At 34.9% G+C, this 22,985-nt stretch overlaps 1 protein-coding gene across 1 annotated transcript in view; it reads right to left on the minus strand.

Annotated features, from left to right (window-relative positions):
- Window positions 1-705: 705 nt before the first annotated feature.
- PGM2L1 (phosphoglucomutase 2 like 1) overlaps window positions 706-22,985 on the minus strand; it is a 52,520-nt gene continuing 30,240 nt past the window's right edge. Inside the window, exons 6-14 of the mRNA XM_058305942.1 lie at window positions 21,992-22,185; window positions 15,102-15,291; window positions 14,366-14,463; window positions 13,508-13,688; window positions 11,261-11,354; window positions 10,803-10,932; window positions 10,395-10,584; window positions 9,120-9,253; window positions 706-6,325 (exon numbers count right to left, since the gene is read on the minus strand). Coding sequence (XP_058161925.1) covers window positions 6,223-6,325; window positions 9,120-9,253; window positions 10,395-10,584; window positions 10,803-10,932; window positions 11,261-11,354; window positions 13,508-13,688; window positions 14,366-14,463; window positions 15,102-15,291; window positions 21,992-22,185 — 1,314 coding nt within the window. The 3' untranslated portion in view covers window positions 706-6,222. The remainder of the gene's footprint in view (window positions 6,326-9,119; window positions 9,254-10,394; window positions 10,585-10,802; window positions 10,933-11,260; window positions 11,355-13,507; window positions 13,689-14,365; window positions 14,464-15,101; window positions 15,292-21,991; window positions 22,186-22,985) is intronic.

A 22,985-nucleotide genomic window follows, 5' to 3' on the forward strand; every position in this document is an offset into this window, starting at 1 on the left:
CTTCTTATTTTTTGTCTTTATTTAAAAATTTTTTTTTCTTATTATTATTACTTAGTGTTAACATGGTCAAACAAATTAGGTCAACAGAAGGAGAGAAAAGAAAAATAGAACTGAAAACCTTTAAAATAGCTCTTAAATATGGGACTTCTGAAGAATCAATGAAGAAATATTTCCTGGGTACCAAGCTAGATTATTCACTTAGACTCAAGTAGATTCTAGGGCAGGGGTTCTTAACCTTTTTTGTTCCATGGACCTCTTTGTCAGTCAGGTGAAAATCACGGACCCTTTCTCAGTACATTGTAGCAGCAGATAGTTTTATGACACTCAACTAGCATCCAGATCTAACAACTACTGTAATTTCAAAATAGGGATGAGCGTAAGCGATTTTTCAAGATATGCAACAACTGTAATATGATATGAAATGAATACTACTGTAATTTATTGCATACATTCTTAAAAGAAAAAATGTTAGATTTCAGTAAGAGGTCAGAGAAAATAAAGATAGTAAGTTGGTTTTTTTTCAGTTCAAGCTCACAGACCCCCAGAAATCTTCCCATGGACTCCTTGGGGTGTCTGTGGACCCTGGTTAAGAACCCCTGTTCCAGGGTATTCCATGCATATATATTTCAAAAATATGTTCAGTTTGGATAGCTAACTTTAGGAACTACACAGTATCTAAGATAAAAATAACACACCACACACGCCTATGGAGAGACCTGTTTATTACTGATAGCACTTCATTTGGCTGAAGCCACAAGATATCCACGCATGTATACTTTAAGTGCAAATTCTCACAGGCAGTACTTATAATACACCCTGGTGTTTTCATAGAGAAAAATAAGAAGTTGACAGAAATTGTTAAAATAAGGGAACAATTTTAAACTACTGCTACACACTTAATCAGAAAGATAAGTTCACTGAACTGTATATATTTTATCTGGCATAATCAATGAAGTATACCAAGAGTTTATTCTAGTCTATAACAGGAAGGCCTCACCACAGAAGGTGCAGATCCTTGCTTGAGTGGATCTTGTACAACATATGATAACTCATAACACTGGACAAAAATATACCAAAAAGTATCAAATTAGTTGTGGCTCACTTGGAAGGTAGCACTAGTAGGATCAGAATGGCACTTATGCTAGTGATATTAATAAGTCTTCTACATAGAGACTGTTTTCTTGCTTCTTAGCCAATACCTAATTTTATATTAGGCATTATGTACAATTTTCAAATAGAAATATGCTCTGCTTTCTCCAAAGAAACTGATTGTTTAAGGGTGTGTGTGCTTAATAAACATCACATGATAAATTTCAGTATTGCGAATCATTGTTTAAAAAGCTGACTTAGAAAATTAAACTACTTTTGATTAATGGTTTCCTAAATTATTTGCTTCTTTAAAATAAAATCCCTTAATTCCCATTATCATCAAGGAAGCACTCTATATCAGGTACTGAACTAGACAGTGTGTATATGAACAATAATAAAACATCAACCCTGCCCTTAGGGAGCTGATAGTCAGTAGTTCCTTCTTAGTCAAAGAATGCTGGTGCATGACAGAGAACAAACTGGCCAGCATCTCAGACTACATTATAAGGTTCAGGGGTACCATTATTGTTGCAGGTCAGTTTAATTTGGCAATAATACTTCAGAATGACAGTTTCTAAACCGCGGGGAATGTCCTAAATATGTACTATGTTTATATTTCTCTTATGAGAGTCAGTTTGTATTTTCTCAGAAATATACAGCAAATGGGGGAGGAACTGGGGAAGAAAACAGAGGGGACACGTAATAAACTTGATGCTCTTTTAGGCAGCATCAGTGTTAGTGAGGATTGGAAGGGATCATTTTCATATGAAAAAGTTTTATCAAGGAGAATGCAAAATTCACCTACACATTTAAGGCAATAAATGAAATTTTATGTTAGTGGTGTGGTGCTTCTGATTTTGCTCTCAGAGTTTCTTCCCCCAACATTCACACTCCTCTTCTTTAGGGTTATGCTGGTAGAAATTTTTGAGAAGTAAACTCTAGATATATTACTTTGTCCCTAAATTGGACATTTTACTCTTCTTGCAGATTTTCTTTTTAAAGTATAAAGTTGAAATAACAGAGAAGAAGGAATGACTTAATGAATATAACAGAATGGGGAATATTTCAGGTAACCGTAGTCAACACTAAAGATTCTCCTTTGTTTCCAACTAGACTAAAGTCATGCTGTGTGTAAAGAATCAGACATTGAGTGATTCTCTTCTTTCAATTTAGATTTTTTATGGCTTACAATAAGATGCTTTGAGTAACAAATGTGAAAAGATTTCCTCAAATCTTGTGCTTTAGATGCCCAAAGTACCAGAAAACCTGAAATAAAATGCTAGATTAACTGACCATTCATTTTGGTTAATATGACTCTTTCTTCCTCAGTTTCCAAAGCAATCTCAGAAAACAAATAAATTGTAAAAGGCCATAATAAATTAACATATAGTAGTATTCAGACAGACCAAAAATAGGTTATAAAACAGATTTAAAATTACTTTTTACATAAATCTTAAATATCCTGACCAAAAACACAAAATAATCAATAGTCCACAGACACAGTTTATGAACAAGTTTAAAGCATTCTGAATGAATACAGTTAAGATTTCTTATCAGTGAGGTAAAAGGGCAATAGCTTTTCACAGTAACAGAAATGTGGGAGCAGACCTAGGGAAAGAAGGAGGTAGAGAAAAAAGGCATAAAATTAAATATATCCACATGGAATTTTGATTTTTTAAGAATCACAAACATCAATGGAAAACATCAGAAAGAAATACCAATAGCAGCAGATCATAGAACAATTTCTTCATTAAACTCCAGCTAATATCTTTGTTGCAACAATTCCAGAAGAAACCTGCTTAAGAAATGGGAGGTCAATTTCCTATATGAGGATATTTCAAAGCACCCTATTTCTCAGAGCCTCTGTGTTTGCTGAAGTTACTACATCCACAACAGTACTTTTTATTTAAAACAGAAACCTCGAAAGTCCTAGAATGCTATACATTCTTCATGATGAACAAAACTAATTTCAGGTCTGACTTAATTTGCCATGTTAAATTAAAATAACATTCAGGTAGGTCTTTATTCATTGCACTCATGCTTTGACCACTCAAAATACAAAAAAACCATTTTGTGAGCAAAATTCTTGTAGATATGGAGTGAAACCTAAAAGTTAATTTCAGTACTCTTTATGACATTATCTTTGTTCAAACCTGAGTTTTACAAAAGTATTAGAAGGAATCTTAAAAGGCCATTTAGTATATTCCTTAATATTTAAAAATTTTATGCCCTTCTAGGTAAAAAGATTTCAAGTAAAAGACTTTATGACACTTCTTGCCCAAGAAATTCATAATTCTAAATTTTTCATGCTGTCCACCCCCCACCACACTTTTAAAGATCCTTTAAAGATTCCTTGTTCTGTCCTCACCAGAGATGGAAAAGTTTGTCATATTGCTTCTTACTCTGAGTCTTTCAACAAAAGCCTCAATTAATAACAAGATTTAAAGTATCCCAAAAGCTTTCTCCTTTTCAGAACTGAATAATCCCAATTCCTTGAGCATTTGCTCAAAGGTATTATTTTCCAATCTATATTTTATTCCATTTCATTTTTGCTATATCCTCTCCCAAGACTCACTCATATGATCCTAAGACACAATATGCTAGCAGGAATTAAATCAGTAAAAGTACTTTTTTCATCTCCTAAAACTTGGCCTCTTTTTAATGATTGTTAATAAAGGGGAAAAAATAGGTTCATTATTTGCATTTCATAACAAATAAACACAAGTAAACGACTTGCACACAGTCAGCTTATCCCCTATTTTTTGGGTAATAGGTTTTCCCTTCACAAGAAGCATTTTCTGTGCTGCCTTACTGACATTTCTATTGTTTGTTTATTTCTACCATTTATTTCCAATTTAGCTTCAATATTACCCCATTAATTCTTTTTCCCTGCATACTCTAAATCTCCCAGTTATGTGCTACATACTCAATGAGAATGCATTCATTTCCATGATAATGTTCATGAAACAAAAAGATAAACAAGGCAGTGCCTTAAGCTTATATCTACCAGTCAGCACTTCATCTCTCCTGGCTGGCTTGGGTCATCACTGAATTTAGCTGTTAGGCAAGTATGCATCTGCTATATCAAGTTCATGTTAAATATCATGCTCAGACAGACTCAAGAGCTTGGCTACAATCAAGTAATTCCCTCATCTATACACTTTGGAGACATTTGTGAAACTGTTAATATTAACTTTGAACTTCTGAAATTCTGAAATAAGAATCCAAGCTTCAATAACTTTTCGCCTTGCGCAAGATGACCCAAATGTTGCTTTATGGTAAAGCATTCAAATAAAACTATTTTCTTCATAATAAAATGAAAATCACGACATGGCTTTAGTGATTGTGAATGGGCGGCTGTTAGCATTTTAACTCCACTTGATTCTTCAGTCAATGAAACACAGATACTAAGAACAAATTTACATATTTTTCATATATATAGCATTGTTCATACCACTTTGTAGAATACAGGCCATTTCCTAAATTACAATATACATTCTTAAAAGCAAATAAACCAAAACTTCTACACATTTCTTCTTTAGTGCAAGGTCTTTGAAAACAAATTCAATCGGAAAAATGGTGCTCTACATTTAGCTGTCTATTACCTACAGTCATACAAGACCCAGCTATAAGTAAGGAACAAATTAACAATAGTGGCAATACAATAATTTGTAAACTATATTTGGAGTAAATGAGCGCAACCAAATATTTGACAGCTGCAACAAACCAAACCGTGGTTTAGTGAGCATTCTAATCAATTCAAATTTCATGTTAAATAATTTTTTTAGGAAATAATTCTCTAGTACCAGTGCTATCTCCTATAGACAACTCATTTCATTTAATTACACCTAAGGCCTTGTTATTGTTACTTCTTAAGTATACTGCATATGTAAGTATGCTGCGAGCTATAGGACAGAAAACACTTTAAGAAGATTAAACAGCCCTTCTTTTTCAGCAGACTGCATAATCAACCAATTGTGATCTTCCAAAAATTCAACAGAAACCAGCAAGATACTTTAGAATAAATTTGACCTTAGTTTTAAAACATGTAGTTTTAAGTATATAATAATACTTAAAATCTACATGTTTTATTTTTTAGTAAAATCATTAGTTCATCAGATAAAGAAAAAAATGTACTTAAAAATGTAATTCAAAAGTTATATATTTAAATAAATTCAGAGCTCATTTCTTAGTTAAGATATTTCCTTTTCTTAAAGGCTATAATTCTGACATTTCTAATACAAAGATCCCTAACTACAGTTACATTAAATCTACTTTTATTAAGATCTTTATTTACATTCATAAGACTTTTTAAGCCAGCAAACCTATTTGATATAGACGGGAAGCACCTATATAGTTTGGAAGATTTTGCTTAATTAATAAATTGATTGCCTTATATTCAATTCAGGAACACTGTTCCAGTTCATACTAGACCTGGAAGGCACTGAGAAATTTGACAAGAACAAAGCCCCAAGGAATGTTGCCACTATTGTTTTATGTTCAGTAAACGTTAGAATTGTAAATACATACATACATAGGGCACCAAGAGCACTTGAAAGAGAGGTGCTGAAACCACATATTGTAACATCTGCTCTAAACTACAAATTCTAAATACTATATTTTAAATACTCAAATTTGTACATTAATACCTGTCATGTAACAATGACACTTTACCATAGCAAACTGGGAGCAGTGCCACTTTCTTGCTAATTTTATGGATTAATTCCTTAACTAATTCTACAATTAAATAACATTTATCTGCTCTTATTTAAACAGCGTAATACACAATTACAAGAATATGGAACTAAGCTTATTCAGACTTTAATAAGAAAACTAACTTTTGTATTGTTCTATTTCTCTTAAAAGAAGAATGACATATCACTGTAATACTTTTAATGTAATGACTTTTGTTCAAGATTATGAAAAAACTTGAATCATTTCTCTCCATACCATTTCATTTCTAATTTATATAGTTTGTTTAGCCAGCTGACCAAAAAGAAGGAAAAACAAAACGGAAAATGTTACTTGGCCAGATGAGAGAGAGAGAGAACACTAACAGGAGGTTCAACACTTGGAGTTCTCGGTGGTTCTGTTATGTATGCTGGTACAAAGTAATGACGTACTAGACTACACCTACACAGAACGCCAGATCAGTCCATTCTTACTGGGTTCAAGAAAATTCTCAATCAGAGCCTCAATGAGTTTCTTCAATTCTTCTTCCAGTAAGGCAGTGTTACTGAGGAAAAAGATGAAGAGTTTTGAAATTCTTCATTTCCATACTCTTAAAATTTGTTTAAATTGATAAAACTTTTTAAGAGGGCATCTATCTGATGGAATGATTGAACAACTGGTGAGCCAAAGAGAAATTAAAACAAAAAATAAAACAAGACCAACAAAGAAATCACACACACACACACACAACACTACTATCAGAAATTGAAGTTGAGATGCATTAATTCCTTGGTATATAATTAATGGGTGAGTTATACTATATTTAAGGAATTTTCCTAGGTCAGGCAATTTAGTGGTTTAGTGGTTTAGAACATCAATAATATGTATTTTACTTTGAAGAACACTCAGCAGAGCAGGGGTCTTAACCTTTTTTGTTCTAAGGGCCCCTTTGCCAGTCAGTTGAAATGAACTACTGTAATTTATTTATTGCATACATTCATAAGTGAAGGAAATGTTAGTTTTCAGTTAGAGGTCAGAAGAAATAAAGATAATAAGTTCATTTTTTTCAATTCAAAGTCATGGACCCCCTGAAATCTTGCCATGGACCCTTGGGGGTCCAAGGACCCCTGGTTAAGAACCCCTGGTTAAGATATAATAGGATGATAAGACATCTTTCATGTAGCAGAGGTAGGTGTAACTAAAAAAATGAAAAGTTTTTAAGCAAATATATACACTTACACATTTGTCCTTCAAAGTCATCACCTGAGGAGTTGCTGTTATCCAAAACATTTCTAGGAAAGCCTCTTCTCAGCTACCTTCATAATCATTTTACAAGCTATACAATTCAGTTTTTATTAAATTAATAGTCACTCTTCATTTTTAACCAAATATAATATTATCCAATTTGGTTTACTTTATTTATTTATTAAAGATGTATTTATTTATTATTTTACCCCCTTCCCCTCCTCCTGCCCTGCTGTTTTTGCTGTCTGTGTTGTCTTCTCTTCTCATTTTCCCTCCTCTGGATTCACCAGGATTTAATCCTGGAGACCTCTGATAGAGAGAGACATTCCCTGTCAATTGTGCCACCTCAGTTCCTGGTCTCTGCTGTGCTTCGCCTTGACTCTCCCCTTGTTTCTCTTTTGATGCATCATCATCTTGCTGTATGACTCACTTGCGTGGGGCACTGGCTCACCACGTGGGCACTCGTGTGGGCACTGGCTTGCCGCGCAGGTATGCTTTCTCTTCTTTTTCACCAGGAGGCCCCAGGGATCGAACCAGGTCCTCCCATATGGTAGGCAGAAACTCTATCACTTGAGCAACATCCTCTTCCTGGTTTACTTTAAATTCTACTCTAAATGACTTCAGGGAACCTTTTCTTCCCCCAAAGGAAATAAAATCTAATCTTAAAATGTAAAGGTTTGGAATACAGTAGGGTTAATTGTGTACCCCAATAAACACATGTTTTCAACAAACCATGTCTCTGTAGGTACTAACCCATAGTAAACAGGACCTTTTGAAGATACTATTTTAGTTAAGGTGTGGCCAAGTGATGCAGAGAGGGGCACAATCAGGATTACTGGAGGCTCTGTAAAGAGAATTTGGACGTCACAGAACTGAAGGAGAGACATGGCCATGTGACAGGAGGCAGAAGTACAAGCCTGCCAAGGATTGCTGGCAGCCAGCACCAGAATACTCCAGTCTTCGGGGAGAAAGCAAGCCATGCATATATTTTCATTTTGGATTTCTTCCAGCCTCAAACATGTGAGCCAATAAATTCCTCCTGTTTAAGCCAACCCATTGTGTGGCATTTGTGATATCAGCTCTGGCAAACTAAGACATGGGGAAATGCAAAATAATGTACCTTGAGCTCTGGAGGCAATTCTGAAATATCCCCTTCTCAAAAATATCTAAGCTAATGAAAGCTTTACAGTAAATACTACTTTTGATATGTTTAATTAGACTATAAATGTTTACTAAAGTCAATCAGCTAAGTGGGAGAGCAATTTAGTCATAATTCATAATCTTAAAGGAATTAATTTAGCAGATTAAGTCAAATCATAATAGATGTGGAAAATATTTGTCAATAAACACTAATTATTTGTTGATCATTTCTCTACGTTCATCATATAACAGTTCAATCTCAAAAAGTTCCCAAGAATATAAATTCACTGAAATTTTAAAAGTCAATTCTCAAATGATGCATCTACTTTGAAAAACAGTTTAGCAGTTTCTCAAAAGGTTAAAAAGAGTTACCATATGGCCTAGAGATTCCACTCCACATACCCAAGAGAAATGAAAACATACGTTCACACAAAAAAACTGTGTACGAATGTTAAAAGCAGCATTATTTGTAATAGCCAAAAAGTTAAAACAACCCAAATGTCCATCAACTGATGAATGGATAAATAAAATGTGGTATATCCATGTAACAGAATATTACTCAGCAATAAAATGGAATGAAGTACTGGTACATGCTACAAAATAAGTGAACCTTGAAAACATTATGCTACGTGAAAGATGTCAATCACAAAAGACCACAATTTGCATAATTCCATTTAAATGAAATGCCCAGAATACAAAGATAGAAAGCAGACTGGTGGTTTTCTAGGGTGGGGTCAGGGTAGGCAGGTGGGTATAGGGAGGAAAGGATTTGGGAAGTGACTACTAACTGGAATTTTTTTTGGACTGATGAAATGGTCTAAAATTGATTGTGGTGATGTTTGCACAACCCTTTGAGTATACAAAGAGTCAATGACTTGTACACTTTAAATGGGTAAATGGTATAGTACATAAGTTATGTCTCAATAAAGCTTCTAAGTGTTTGTGTGTGTTTGTATTAAAAAGTCAATTCTCACCTCTGGTCAGGTGATGCACACATCTCTGCATAATACTTTATCTTTGGTTCTGTCCCACTTGTCCGAAGAGTAGCAACACAGCCATTTTGAAAGGTAAATGTAATCATTTGGCTGTTTTTACTCATAGGCAGCACCTATGCACATTGCAAAAACAGCTAATTACACCTGTTATTTTTTCTCATTTTCAAGAATTATAAAATACAAAAGAAGATTACCTATATAATAATTAATAAATAAACCATTTACTGAATGCTCATAATAGTCCAAGCCTGGGTTATATAATTTACATACATGATCTCTGGGTCTCAACATTAATCATGCAAAATATAGACAGGGCTCAAAGAGAGTAAATGATTTGCCCAAGGTAATCAATCAGCTAAGTGGCAAAGCCAGAAGTAAAAGCCGGGTCTATCTCCTCCAAAGTCCACACTGCTTCTCTATTTGCAAAGTGCTTTATAATTCCAAAGCACTTTCACGAACAGTTAATGGTTTCCAAAGTGGGGTGGACATATTCCAGGGGTTATGCTCCCCCTGGGGAGCAGAAAAAAATATTTATATTTTTATCTAAAAATTAAGAAAGAAATTAAACTTTACTGATTTTTAATAAATGGGTTGGCATTGGCACTCTGCCTAGTCCATAGATAAGTCTGTTAAGCTATCCTGAGGGAACTCTGGGAAATGAATCTGCCATATACAACATAATGATAACATAAGATAGAAAGTAATGAATGCCACAATACATAATGAAACCTAAGGAAGAAGATATCTGATTATGGGACCTTGAAGTTATATGGAGAGACTGTCATTTGCCTTGGGTCTTAAATAAGGGTTAAAGTTTAGAACTGCAGCAATAGGAAGAAAAGATAGACTGAGGAAAAAGCTTGAGCAAAAATACAGAAATTTTTAAAATATGGATGAATGTAAGGAATTACAAGCTCTTCTATTTGACTGAAGGTATAGGAAATATAGGTAGAAAGGGGAGTTAAAATTAGGAAGATGTATGGCTTTGAAATTGCAGGCTTTTAAACTTTATTTTCCACATCATTTAGCATCAACACACACATAAACATACTCTGCAGATAGCATAGATGGTATTTGGTGGGTTATGAGGACAGGATCAAAGGTAGAAAGATGAGTCAACACACTTAAAACTGCCCTGAAGAAAAACAAAGGATCCTTCAGAAACTCACAGGCTTGAAGTCCCACTATTTTACTATTTTAGTTATGAATTACTAAAAATTGGTTAAAAAATTTTTTTTTTAAATAGGTACTTACTGATTTCTTATTAGGCTGGCTGCTGTCATACCCAGTAGTAACATCCCGTATATGCAATATAGAATAAGTCCCACAAATTTTTGGATATTCTTTTGGAGAATGAAAATTGCGAAGTCTTTCAAATATGTTTTTGATGGTAGGGGGATCATAACACAAGAAATATGAAGTTTTTGAAATATGATAACCATATCTGCAAAAAGATTTAAAGTGTTAAGATCGTATTTTAAATAAGTCTTTTAGAAAAATACATATTAAAGATAAGCCTATTAAAGTATTTTGTAGAAAGTGGCAGTCCTTAATTTCAACAATGTTAATACTTTTTAAAAAGGATTGCCTATTCCTCAAAAAAATTTTAGAAAGCTAAGTGTGGGGAAAAAAGCATATGAACTTCATAATAATAAAACTTACTTTTCATAAACCTTAATCAGTTGCTGTTTCAATGTTATGTTCATGGTTTCAAGGTAAGATGCCATCTCAGCCACAACAACAGCTGCACTCACCCCATCTTTATCCAAAACTGAAGTTCCACACAGAAAGCCTGAGGATTAAAAACATCTTTAGAAAGGACACTCTCGGAGGAAAACTTAAGCCTATAATATCAATAGTTTCACTTTTTTTTTTTTTGAAGAATCAATTAATTTAAAAGCCTAGTAATGATGAAATCCATCCATACCGAACATATTTAGGGAACCTTTAGGTTCTTCCCCCACCCCCAATGAGAAATGCATCAACAAATTTCTGAGTCCTCTGTAGCTTTTATAACTCAAAATGTAAAACCAGAAGATAAAAACTCTACTTTACTGAATTACCATATTTTTAAAAATGCCCTCAATCAAATTTCAAAGATTTTAGTATTTATTACGTACCAATAGATTCTTCAAATGCAAAAAGGACCTCTTTGCCATTTTCTAGGAGGTCTTTTATCCTACTTCCAATCCATTTAAAGCCTGGTAATGTTTCCTGAAATGCAGAGGAGGCTGCTCTAGTTAAGTGACTCTCTTATAAATACATATTAAAGAAAAACTTGTCACTAAATGCACCTAACACTCACATAGTGATCTTCTGTTATGGTTTCTGGTACCCAAAGATTTACATATGGAGACACACAGTTGTAAAGTGTCACAGATGAATACACTGCCACTACTGATTACCTACTATTTACTGGGCACAATAATAGTGATTTATACCAAATATAATCCAATACTTATTAGTGGTGATGCTTATAGGCACAAAGTAAAATAAATATACACTTACACTTTGATCATCTACTATTTATCAAACATTATAATAGGTGCTTGACATATACTATCTCTTTTAATGCTCATAAAATCTCTGCTGCTAAAACAGAGGCTCAAAAGTTAAGCAAATTTGCTTAAGATTATGTTGCATATAAGAGATGAAGCCAAGATTTGATTACACTGCTTCTCAGAAACTGTCCTTTAAGTTGCTTTATAACCACTAAATATAAAAGTAACTATGAAGATTATGATTTAGTTCCTTTGAATAATTAAAGGTCATGAAGCTTTTTAAATGATGTACTTTCAACATCATCACAACATATGCTTGAGCCACTGTACCCTTCTATTATACTGTGGCCTAAATAAAAATACCAAGAAAGGTACTAAGTCCTTTGATAATTAGATTTGGGTATTTTTCATCTGATGAACTAGAATTGACAGAAAGAGTATGATCACACTAACTCTAGAGCCCATCGTTACTAACTTAAGATTCCTTACATACTTTACCTTCTCACCAAAGAGATCAAAACCAAAAAGAAAATCCTTAAAACCACACCCCCCTCCCCAAGAAACACAAGAAAGCAAATTTATAATACCGGTCTTTAGAATCATGTTCTTTTTCTCTTTGGTGTTCATTATATATTTTTCTTGCCATAGTTATTAACAAGGAAAAAATTAACATCATTGTAATTCAGAATCTTAAGTTCAAACAAACTTTCAATTTCTTTTATATTGTTATTTGTATTTTAGAAAACCTAAGATTAGAAAGTTCTGGGAGGCAGATTTGGCTCAACTGATAGGACATCCACCTACCACATGGGAGGTCCAGGGTTCAAATCCAGGGCCTCCTGACCCGTGTGGTGAGCTGGCCCATGCGCAGTGCTGATGCATGCAAGGAGTGTCATGCCATGCAGGGGTGTCCCCTGTGTAGGGGAGCCCCACGTGCAAGGAGTGAGCCCCGCATGGAGAGCTGCTCCATGTGAAAAAAGTGCAGTCTGCCCAGGAGTGGCACCACACACACAGCGAGAGCTAATGCAGCAAAATGGTGCAACAAAAAGAGAGAGATTCCCAGTGCCACTGACAAGAATACAAGTGGACACAGAAGAACACACAACAAATGGACATAGAGAGCAGACAACTGGGCGGGGGGGGGGGGGGGGCAAGCAGGGGAGATAAATAAAATAAATAAATAAATAAATCTTAAAAAAAAAAGGAAGTTCCAATTCATAAAGACAGGTAAAATTTTCTTTTACTCAGTCAATTGGTGATGAGGACTGATAGCATGACTATGGCTCAAGAAAAATACCTAAAGGTGATATTTTCATTAATATTTGGCTAAGATGGTAGAGTAAAGGCAACTTAACTGGTATTAGTTTCAGGAGCTACAAAACAGTCTACCAAAGACCAGCATAACTGCCTGAGGTTGAAAAAGTTAATGATCTCTGTTGAAAGACAGTCATTACTTGTTTCTTAGCCGTAGAACTATTGGGTTTAACTTTGCAATTTAGAAGACCATTAAAGCTGCTTAAGACTGAGTCTGGAGGAACTAAACAACTGGTTGATGACACCTACGGTTTTTTTGAAGTGTTGTCTGTGTTATTGATAAGACCACCAGGAAACAGATTTTCCCAGTACGAAAACCACGTACTGCTGTACAGAATAATAAATGTTAACACAATTTTTAGAATATTTCATCTAGTCCCCAAAATTGGATGGATTTGGGTCAAGGTGTCTGAGCTATGAAAAAGTATGAAAGAATTAGAAAAAATGGTGCAATTATAAATGAAATCTGTAAAAGTTGGTTTTGGTGGGGAGATACCTTTATTTATAGAAATAGGTTTGGAAAAGTAGCACACAGATATTATCTATTCTTACTTCAAAATGAAATCCTTCTTTAAGTGCAATTGCCTTTAAAATTTTGGAAGAGACTGTGGTAGCTAACATATAAACAGTCTTCACATCAGCATTTCTTGATTTATTTTTCTTCCAGCAATCAAACATCCACCATCCAAACAAAGCTGCCAGTTCATTGCCTGTGAAAACGTTCCAACGACCACTGTAGAGAGAAGAAAAATTCTAATTTCTCATTAAAACCCCTTGACTACAAATTAGCATCCTTCAGAAAAGAAAAGCCAACAATGATCACATAGAGTCATTTAGAAAACATTTACTACTACTTCTATTCTAACCAACCAGGGGTGGGCTTAGGGTGGGAATGCATTCTGCAAATGTCTTTAGACAAATTATTACTTTAATTCCTCTACTCAATAAGAAAGAAGTTATGATAGATGTTTAAGTCTTTCTGCATTTGTCACAACATTATAATGGCAAAAGGACCAACTTAGGACATGATTAAATAAATTGAGAAAGCAATAAGTTGGGATATTATGATGTTTTGAAATTAGTATTTTCAAACAATATTTAAGGACAGAGAAAACTGCTCACAGTACAATATTAAGTGGAAAATAATATATGAAACTATATACAGTATGATCATAATTTTATAAAATCAAATATGTCTTTAACTATTTGATTAGAAAAAAGATTGGAAGGAAAAGTTAAAATAACTTAGGTTGATATAGAAATATCAACTTAGGTCTCTAGATGCTAGAGCTTACAGAAGATTTTTCTTCTTTTTTTATTTTTCATTATTTTCAATGAGCCTGTAAGATATAAAACAAAAAATTGTTTTTCAGAATTTCAGCTTTTCATCAAAGAACAGATTCTACTTACTTTTCCTGCAGTTCTGCCACTGCCAGTCGGTCTGCATCAGGATCTGTGGCTAGCACTATCCGAGCATTTTCTTTCTCTGCCAGTCTCAGAGAAAGTTCCTGAAACGGTGACCAAAAAAGCCAGATTATACTGAAGAACATAAATTCAAACTTAATGTTCCTAAATGTAGGTATTATGTTAGTCATACGAATTTTAGGAGGATATAGTTTGCTACATTTAAAAATAAGAAGTATGCAGGAAGAAAATACCATTGATTGTACACTTTAGAGAAATTATATGGCTTATGAACAAAAGAAAATAATAGGGTGGGCTGGGAGAAAATACACCAAATGTAAGATAGGGACTATAGTTAGTAGTAATACTTTGACAATGTTCTTTAATAATTTGCTACAAATATTTCACAGCAATGCAGGGTATTTATGGTGGGGTATGATGTTATGCATGTTTGTTTTGTAAGTTCACAACTTTTACAATATGGTTATTGTTTATGTATGTTCATGCATGAATGATATACTTCAATAAATTCTTTTTAAAATGAAAAAAGTATACAGATAGAGACACCTACCATAGAGATTTCAATCTAAAATAGAACACATGGCTCTAATAAAATTTAAAAGATGTAAACTAAAGTGGTTTCTGCTTTTGTAAGTAATTTTTGAATTGTCAATGAGTTTTTTCTATTCTGATAAAGTTTAATAAACTAATAATGATTTAAATAGATATTTTTAAAAAATACCAGCACGGATTCTCCTTCTTCAGGATTTGGGCATTTAACAGTAGAGAAGTCTGGATCAGGATCTTTTTGTTCTGGTACTGGAATTGGAGGCTTAAAACCAAATACTTGAAAAGCCAACTGCACATAGTCATGCCCAACCCCATGAAAAGAGGTGTGAACAAATTTCAAGGTAGTCTTTGAGTTTAATTCCCTGTAAAAGAAAATTATCACAAAATCATTTCTTGTGATTTAATGAAAAATAAATTCTGAGAAAAAAGTATTTAAAGCCTTCAGCAGAAGTATATGGTATTAAAAACAAAATGAAACTATACAATATTAATGTAAAGATCAAAGTATTTTAAATTCAATTACATTCTCCCTTTGTATGGTTCAATTCCTTGATTAGATCACTTCCCACCATCTGCTATGCCATTACCCTAAAACAAGTCATCATCCTATCATCTCTTACCAGAATCATCACAAAAACTTCCTCACTGGTCTCTCCCACTTTCTGGCAGATCCCTCCTTTCTTTACTTCCTTTTCATGCAGCTTAGATCTCAAGATACCTAATTTCAATCACCTTCTTCCATATTTTGGCTACCTTGACACCTATACCAGGCCTATACCAAATAGCTAAATATAGATAAAATAAATCTCACAAAAGGACTGAATGGCTTCACTTTAAATAGACACTCAACATGTCAGGCAATCCTACTTTGTCACCCAAATAGGCTTACTTTTTACATTCCAAGATGATGATTTAATTGATACCTTTTATTCTCAAACTCCCCATATTCCTTTTCTCTCCCTTCATCATATACTTTGAGACAGAGAAGCCATCTGATAAGAACTTCTTTTTTTTTTTAAGATTTATTTATTTTATTTATTTTTCTCCCCTTCCCCCCTCCCACCCCAGTTGTCTGTTCTCTGTGTCTATTTGCTGTGTGTTCTTTGTCCACTTCTGTTGTTGTCAGTGGCACGGGAATCTGTGTTTCTTTTTTTATTGTGTCATCTTGTTGTGTCAGCTTTCTGTGTATGCGGCGCCATTCGTAGGCAGGCTGCACTTTCTTTCGCGCTGGGCGGCTCTCCTTACGGGGTGCACTCCTTGCGCGTGGGGCTCCCCTACGTGGGGACACCCCTGCGTGGCATGGCACTCCATGGACCTCCCATGTGGTAAATGGATGCCCTAACCACTGGGCCAAGTCCGCTTCCCTGATAAGAACTTCTTAACCTTCCACATGGATAACCAAATCTACAACCCCACCAGCATCTGCATATTTCTTTTCCTTCTTCCATATGGCAACTATGAGGAAGAGTTCTTCTTATCAAAGGTCAATCCCTTCTTTTCTGCTCTGGTGCCCTTCTCCTCTCACTTATGAACTACAGAACTTCCATTAATTTCGCTCTCTGGCATCATTCCCATTCGCATCAAGTCCACATTTCTCTGGTCTCTTCCACAGCAAAACTCTCTACATCCTTTCTTACCATTTATGAACCTCCCCCACTTTGCATTATGACAATTTTCAAACATGCACAAAAGCAGAAAGAATAGCATAACGCCCAAATGCCATACGCCCATCATCTCCTTTCCACATTTATCATCATTCTGCCAATCAACTTTAGTTTATTCAGGACATATTATTTTATAGGAAAATGCTTTACTATTTAAAAACATAATCATAATACCATTATTACACCTAACAAAATTAACAATAATTTCTTAATACCATCTAATAGCCTATGTTTAAATTTCCCAAGTGTCTCAAAAATATTTTACAGCTTGTTTACTTGATTCTAAACAAGGTCCACTTCATTTGACTGATGTCTCTCAAGTCTCTTTTGATCTGTTAATGTTCTTCTCTCCTTTCTTTTCTTCCATATCATTTATTAGCTGAAGAAACTATATAATTTGCCCTATAGAATTTCTTACGTATTATTTAGGCTGAGTGTGTACTTTTGGTATTAACACATAACTCTATCTCCATGTTTTCTGTAAATAGGTAGTTGAATTGAGATCAAAGATTAGATTCATTTAATTATTTTGGCAAGAATAGGTGCTGTGTACTTCCTATTGAATCACAAGGGAGGCACAATAATGTCTACCTTACTTTCAATGATGTTAAACTTAGATTCATTAGTGGGTCACGGTACTGTCAGTCCAATCCATCCATTAATAAATTTCCCATCAATCTTTCACCTATTGGTCTTAGCAGTCCTTGATGATCATTGCTTAGATGGATTTTTCATTAGAGGTTATAAAATAGTGAATTCTATTATTCCTTCTGCATTTGTTAGTTGGATTTCATCTTTAAAGAATATTTATCCTTTGATTGAGCTTGAAATCCAGTCCATACAGGAAAGTCAGAAGAAAATAAAAGAAAGATCCAAGTATTTATCAATTTTCAGTATGTTTATGCCTAGCAAATCTCTAAGGTGACCAATGAAGTAGGTTTTTGAGTATTACTACCAGTCATGGACTTACGTTTAATGTTTTAATTCATTACACTGATGATTTTTCATTTTAGGAGGTACTGGGGATTGAACCAGGGACCTCATATGTGGGAAGGAGGTGCTCAACCACTGAGCTATATCAACTCTCTTGGGCATCAAAAAGAATGATGCCCAATTGTCTCATCTTCAGTCAGTAGGAATTCCTGCCAAGTTGACTCCTATGTTCTTTGACACGATACTGGTATCTTTGATAGCTTCCTTGCTTACTGGCAAAAAAAGGTATCTGTCAGGCTTATTTAGTACATTTCCTGCCCCAGTCCTATATCAGCAATTTCTCCAAGGAGTCCCGATTACTTTTAGTGGGAAATGGCATTGAAAAACCACAATCTGAGCTTTAGGGATACTCATAGTCTTTTCAATGAATAGAAATAGTATCTTAGAGTAAATGAGTAATGAGCTCATACTAATATTTCAAATTCATTTTTAAAGTTCTAGTTATAAAATTTATTTTCTTTGATTTTATATGTTTCTCTTATGCTAAAATCTTAGTTCCTAGTTATCATAGTCTATTTCATATTCTATTTCATTCCTATTATCATATTCTATTGTATGAACATTTTATCCACTCTGCTATAAATGGACACTTGGAATTTTTTCAGCTTTTTTACTGTTACAACCAATGCTGCAATGAATATTTTTGCATACCTCCTTTTGCTGTGTGCCAAATATTTCTTCAAATTAGTTTTACCAGTTTATCTTCTATAGCTGTGCATCAGGGTTCTCATGTCTCCATATTCTTGTTAATGCTTAGGGTAGTCAGACTTTGTTTCCTTTGTTACATGTGAAATAGTGTTTTTTGTTGTTTTAACTTGCATTTTCTCCAATTATAAGTGAGCCCATTTACTTATCAACCAGTTTCAATCTGACTTCTTTCCTAAGAACCCCATGAAACTGGTCATACCAAGGTCATTAATAACCTCCACATTAACATATCCAATAAATATTTCTTTGTCCTTATCTTCTTGACCCTCAACAGCATTTTATATAGCTAACTACTTCCTTTTGAAATACTCCCCTCACTAGCCCTTAGTGACACCACATTTTCTCTTCTATTTACATGACTGCTCCTTCTTAACCTCCTTTACTTATTTCTCTACTTACCTGCATATGTTTAAGAAGATCCTTCTGGTTTTTCTCTTTCTACGTACACGTATCTGGCATCTCATTCATTTGACCTTGTAAACCTACTATGTGCTGACAACTTCAAATTTTAAATCTTTAGCACAAACTTCTCCTTTGATCTCCAGACTCACATCTAACTACTTACTTGATAGCTCCTCTTAGATATCTCATAGGGACTGTAATATTAAAGATCCCAAACTGAACTCTTGAGACTCTTTCAAACCTATGCCCCAAACCTCATTACACTATTTCTCCCTCTTTTTCTCCAAATTATTAATTTGTACAGTGTTTACCCAGCTAGTAAAGAAAGCTAGACCTCAGAAGTCATCTGTAAGTCCTTCCCTTCTGTCTACATTCAATTTATCTTCCAAGTCCCACTGGTTCTACCTTGAAATATCTCTCAAATCTGTCTATTCTCCCTTTCCACTGCCACCACTGTAGACTAAGTCATCATCTTATCTTGCTTTCTAACTGGTCTCCTTCCCTGCTCCCCTTTTTACCTCCATCTCATCCAGGCACAGTAACCAGAATGATCTTTTCATAAAGTAAATCAGGTGGTGCCACCCCCTGCTTCAAAGCTCCTCAATGGTTTCTCAGTTAATTTGGAATTAAATCCCAACTCCTTCCCGTGGCCAATAAGGTTCCACTTGATCTGATTCCTGCCTCATCTTCCCTCTCTTCTCATCCCAGTCTCCACCCCCACACTAAGTACCCTCCAGTTTTCTGGCTTTCTGTCATTTTTAAAAAGAGCATGGTGGTTAATTTTGTGTGAAGGTATTCTGTACATGTGGTTAACATCTACAATCAATTGACTTTACGTAGAAGAGATTAATCTTAATAATGTGAGTGGAATTCATCCAATTAGTTTAAGAGTTTAAGAACAAAAATCTGAGAAATCTGAGGTTTCTCAGAAAAGAAAATATGCTTTTAAGACGGCAGTATCTGCCCCATAAAATCTAAGACCCTCTCAGTCTGAGGCAGCACAGGCATGACCATCCCCAAATCTTCAATAATTGCATTATTTCTACTTTTTGGCTATTATGAACAAACATAAAGGGAGAATACAACCATGGACAAAGTGAACTATTAATATTGTAGTAATGGAAGAACATGTAACATTGCTATAAAAATAGTGGTGAATGGAGGTACTAAGGGAAGGGGAGGAAATAACAGGTGGAACACAGGGCATTTGGGGGGCATTGGAATTAAGGTAAACTACAGACTCTGGTTAGAAGCAATGCTTCAATATTTATTCAATAATTGTAACAAATGTACCACACAACTGTAAGATGTTATTAATTGGGGAAACTGGGAGGGAAAAAGGGCGGGGTATATGGGAATCCCTCATATTTTCTGTGTAATTTTTCTGTAATCTAAAACCTCTTTAAAAATAAAGTGTATTTTATTTTAAAAAAAGGACTGCAGTATAACCTGCCTGAGTTTCCAGCCTGCCCTACAGATTTCAGACTTGTCACCTCCTACAATCACATTAGCCAAATCCTTAAAATAAGATTATATATATATATGTATAAATATATAAAAAGATTTTTTCAATATATATTCTGTTGGTTTCTTGGGAAAAGTCTGATAAATATGCACACCAAGCTCTTTTCCATTTCAAAGTCTTTTTTTTTCTTCTTGTAAAGATTTATTTTTTATTTATTTAATTCCCCCCCCCTCCCCTGGTTGTCTGTTCTCTGTGTCTATTTGCTGCGTCTTGTTTCTTTGTTCACTTCTGTTGTCGTCAGCCACACAGGAAGTGTGGGCGGCACCATTCCTGGGCAGGCTGCACTTTCTTTCGCACTGGGCGGCTCTCCTTACAGGCGAACTCCTTGCACGTGGGGCTTCCCTACGCGGGGCGGCACTCCTTGCGCGCATCAGCACTGCGCATGGGCCAGCTCCACATGGGTCAAGGAGGCCCAGGGTTTGAACCGCGGACCTCCCATGTGGTAGACGGATGCCCTAACCACTGGGCCAAGTCCGTTTCCCCATTTCAAGTCTTTATGCTTGCTGTTTCCTCTGTCTGGAATGTTCTGTCTTGATCTGCTGGCCCTCTTACATCTAATCATGACTGACTCAAGCCAGTTCCCAAGATTCAATTTAAATGCCTTTTTTTCACAGAGGCCTTCCCTGACCACCATTCTCCTAAGAAGAATCTTCTTTATTATTCCCCATCATAGCACCCTATTTTCTTCATAGCACCAATGATAATCTATAACATTTTATAATTATTTTTATTTAATTGCTGACAAAATATAAGCTCCTTGAAGGTAGGGACCTCATGTGTTTTGCTCTAAATTTTCAATGCCTGGCCCATGATAAGTCTTAACCATATATGTGTTAAATGATTTACAAACGTCTTTGTGAAACTTCAGATTTAAAATGACCCAGGTAAAAGTGCTTATATGTAAACAAAATTAGAAAAGATAACAAAAGGATGAAAATATTTTAATATTTACTATCACTAGCTCCATTTAGCAAGGACTACTGCCCACTTCTCATTTTGGAAGGAGAGGCAGACAAATTATAGTCAAAGGGTGTGCTTTTGAAAATAACATAAACTAGACAAAAAGCTAAAATCTATTTTGTAGAGTAGGGAAATATACCTCAGCAAGCCAAGATTCTTTCCAGCGATAATGTTAGCTTTATAGAAAAGGTAAATTTTAAAGGAAAATTCCTGATTTTACATAGAGGGCACACATGTATTTAGCTATAATTTTAAGAGCGTCACTGAGATATAATTCACATACTATACAATACACCCATTTAAAATACATATCCAATATATTTAGAGTTGTGGAATCACCACCATAATCAATTTAAGAACATTCTCATTATCCCAAAAAGAAATCCACACTTCATAGAAGCCACCCCGAAGCCTCCCAATCCCTCCAGCCTTACGCACCTACTAATCGACTCTCTTTACAGATTTGCATATTCTGGGCATTTCATATATATGGAAGTATATAATATATGGTCCTTTGTGACTGGTTTCTTTCAGTTAGTATGTTTTCAAGATGCATTCAGGCTGTAGTATGTATCAGTACATCATTTCTTTTTATGGCCAAATAATATTCCAGTGTATACTACATTCATTTATTCATTCATCAGTTGATGGACATTTGCATTATTTCTACTTTTTGGCTATTATGAATAATGTTATTTACCTACAACTTTAATATAATGAATAGGCATCAATTTGCATTCCCTTTTTTCCCCTGTGATATTTTTTTGCTTTACTCTAACATAATACTATCATATATTCCCACTTGGATACCTGTGAAAACAGATCTTTTTCAGATCTTCCATGTATCTCCTGCAAATGTCCTGCAGAGGGTCCTTCTTCAGTGGGCTAGTATCCACTAGATTATCATTCCAAGAGCCATTCCAGGGTTCCACACATTCTTCTATACATTTCAGAATTTCTTTATCATGTGGAGATGTGATCTGTGCACCATTTTCCCAATAAACCTAGATGATAGGTAAATACTGCTATAATTACTTGAAATGTTTGTCAGAGCTTCTTTTTTTTGTCTTTATTTTTTTAATGTTACATTCAAAAAATATGAGGTCCCCATATACCCCCCACCCCCCTCACCCCACTCCTCCCCCCATAACAACAACCATCATGAGACATTCATTGCACTTGGTGAATACATCTCTGAGCACCACTGCACCTCATGGTCAATGGTCTACACCATAGTCCACACTCTCCCACAGTCCACCCAGTGGGCCATGGGAGGACATACGATATCCAGTAACTGTCCCTGCAGCACCACCCAGGACAACTCCAAGTCCCGAAAATGCCCCCACATCACATCTCTTCCTCCCACTCCCTACCCCCAGCATCCACCATGGCCACTTTCTCCACACCAATGCCACATTTTCTTCAATTACTAATCATAATAGTTCATGAATAGAATATCAGTAAGTCCACTCTAATCCATACTCTATTCCTACATCCTGTAGACCCTGAAATGGTTGTGTCCACTCCATATCTATATCAAGAGGGGGCTCAGATCCTCTTAATTACAGTAGAGATCTTTGGCTTTCTAAAGATGCATACCAAATTAATCAAATAGGAGACTGACATGCAGCTAATTTAATAAATTGTAAAGGATGCTGATGGTAATGATTTTACAGGACTCTTCGAAAAATGATCATGTACTATTTTTTTCTTTTAGAAGTATACTTTAATAACAACACAGGTAAAATATAAACAAGCAGGGCATCATTATGACATTATAATATGCATATATCATAGTGTCAAA

Source organism: Dasypus novemcinctus, chromosome 10, assembly GCF_030445035.2.
Source record: "Dasypus novemcinctus isolate mDasNov1 chromosome 10, mDasNov1.1.hap2, whole genome shotgun sequence".
In the NCBI taxonomy this organism is placed as follows: domain Eukaryota; kingdom Metazoa; phylum Chordata; class Mammalia; order Cingulata; family Dasypodidae; genus Dasypus; species Dasypus novemcinctus.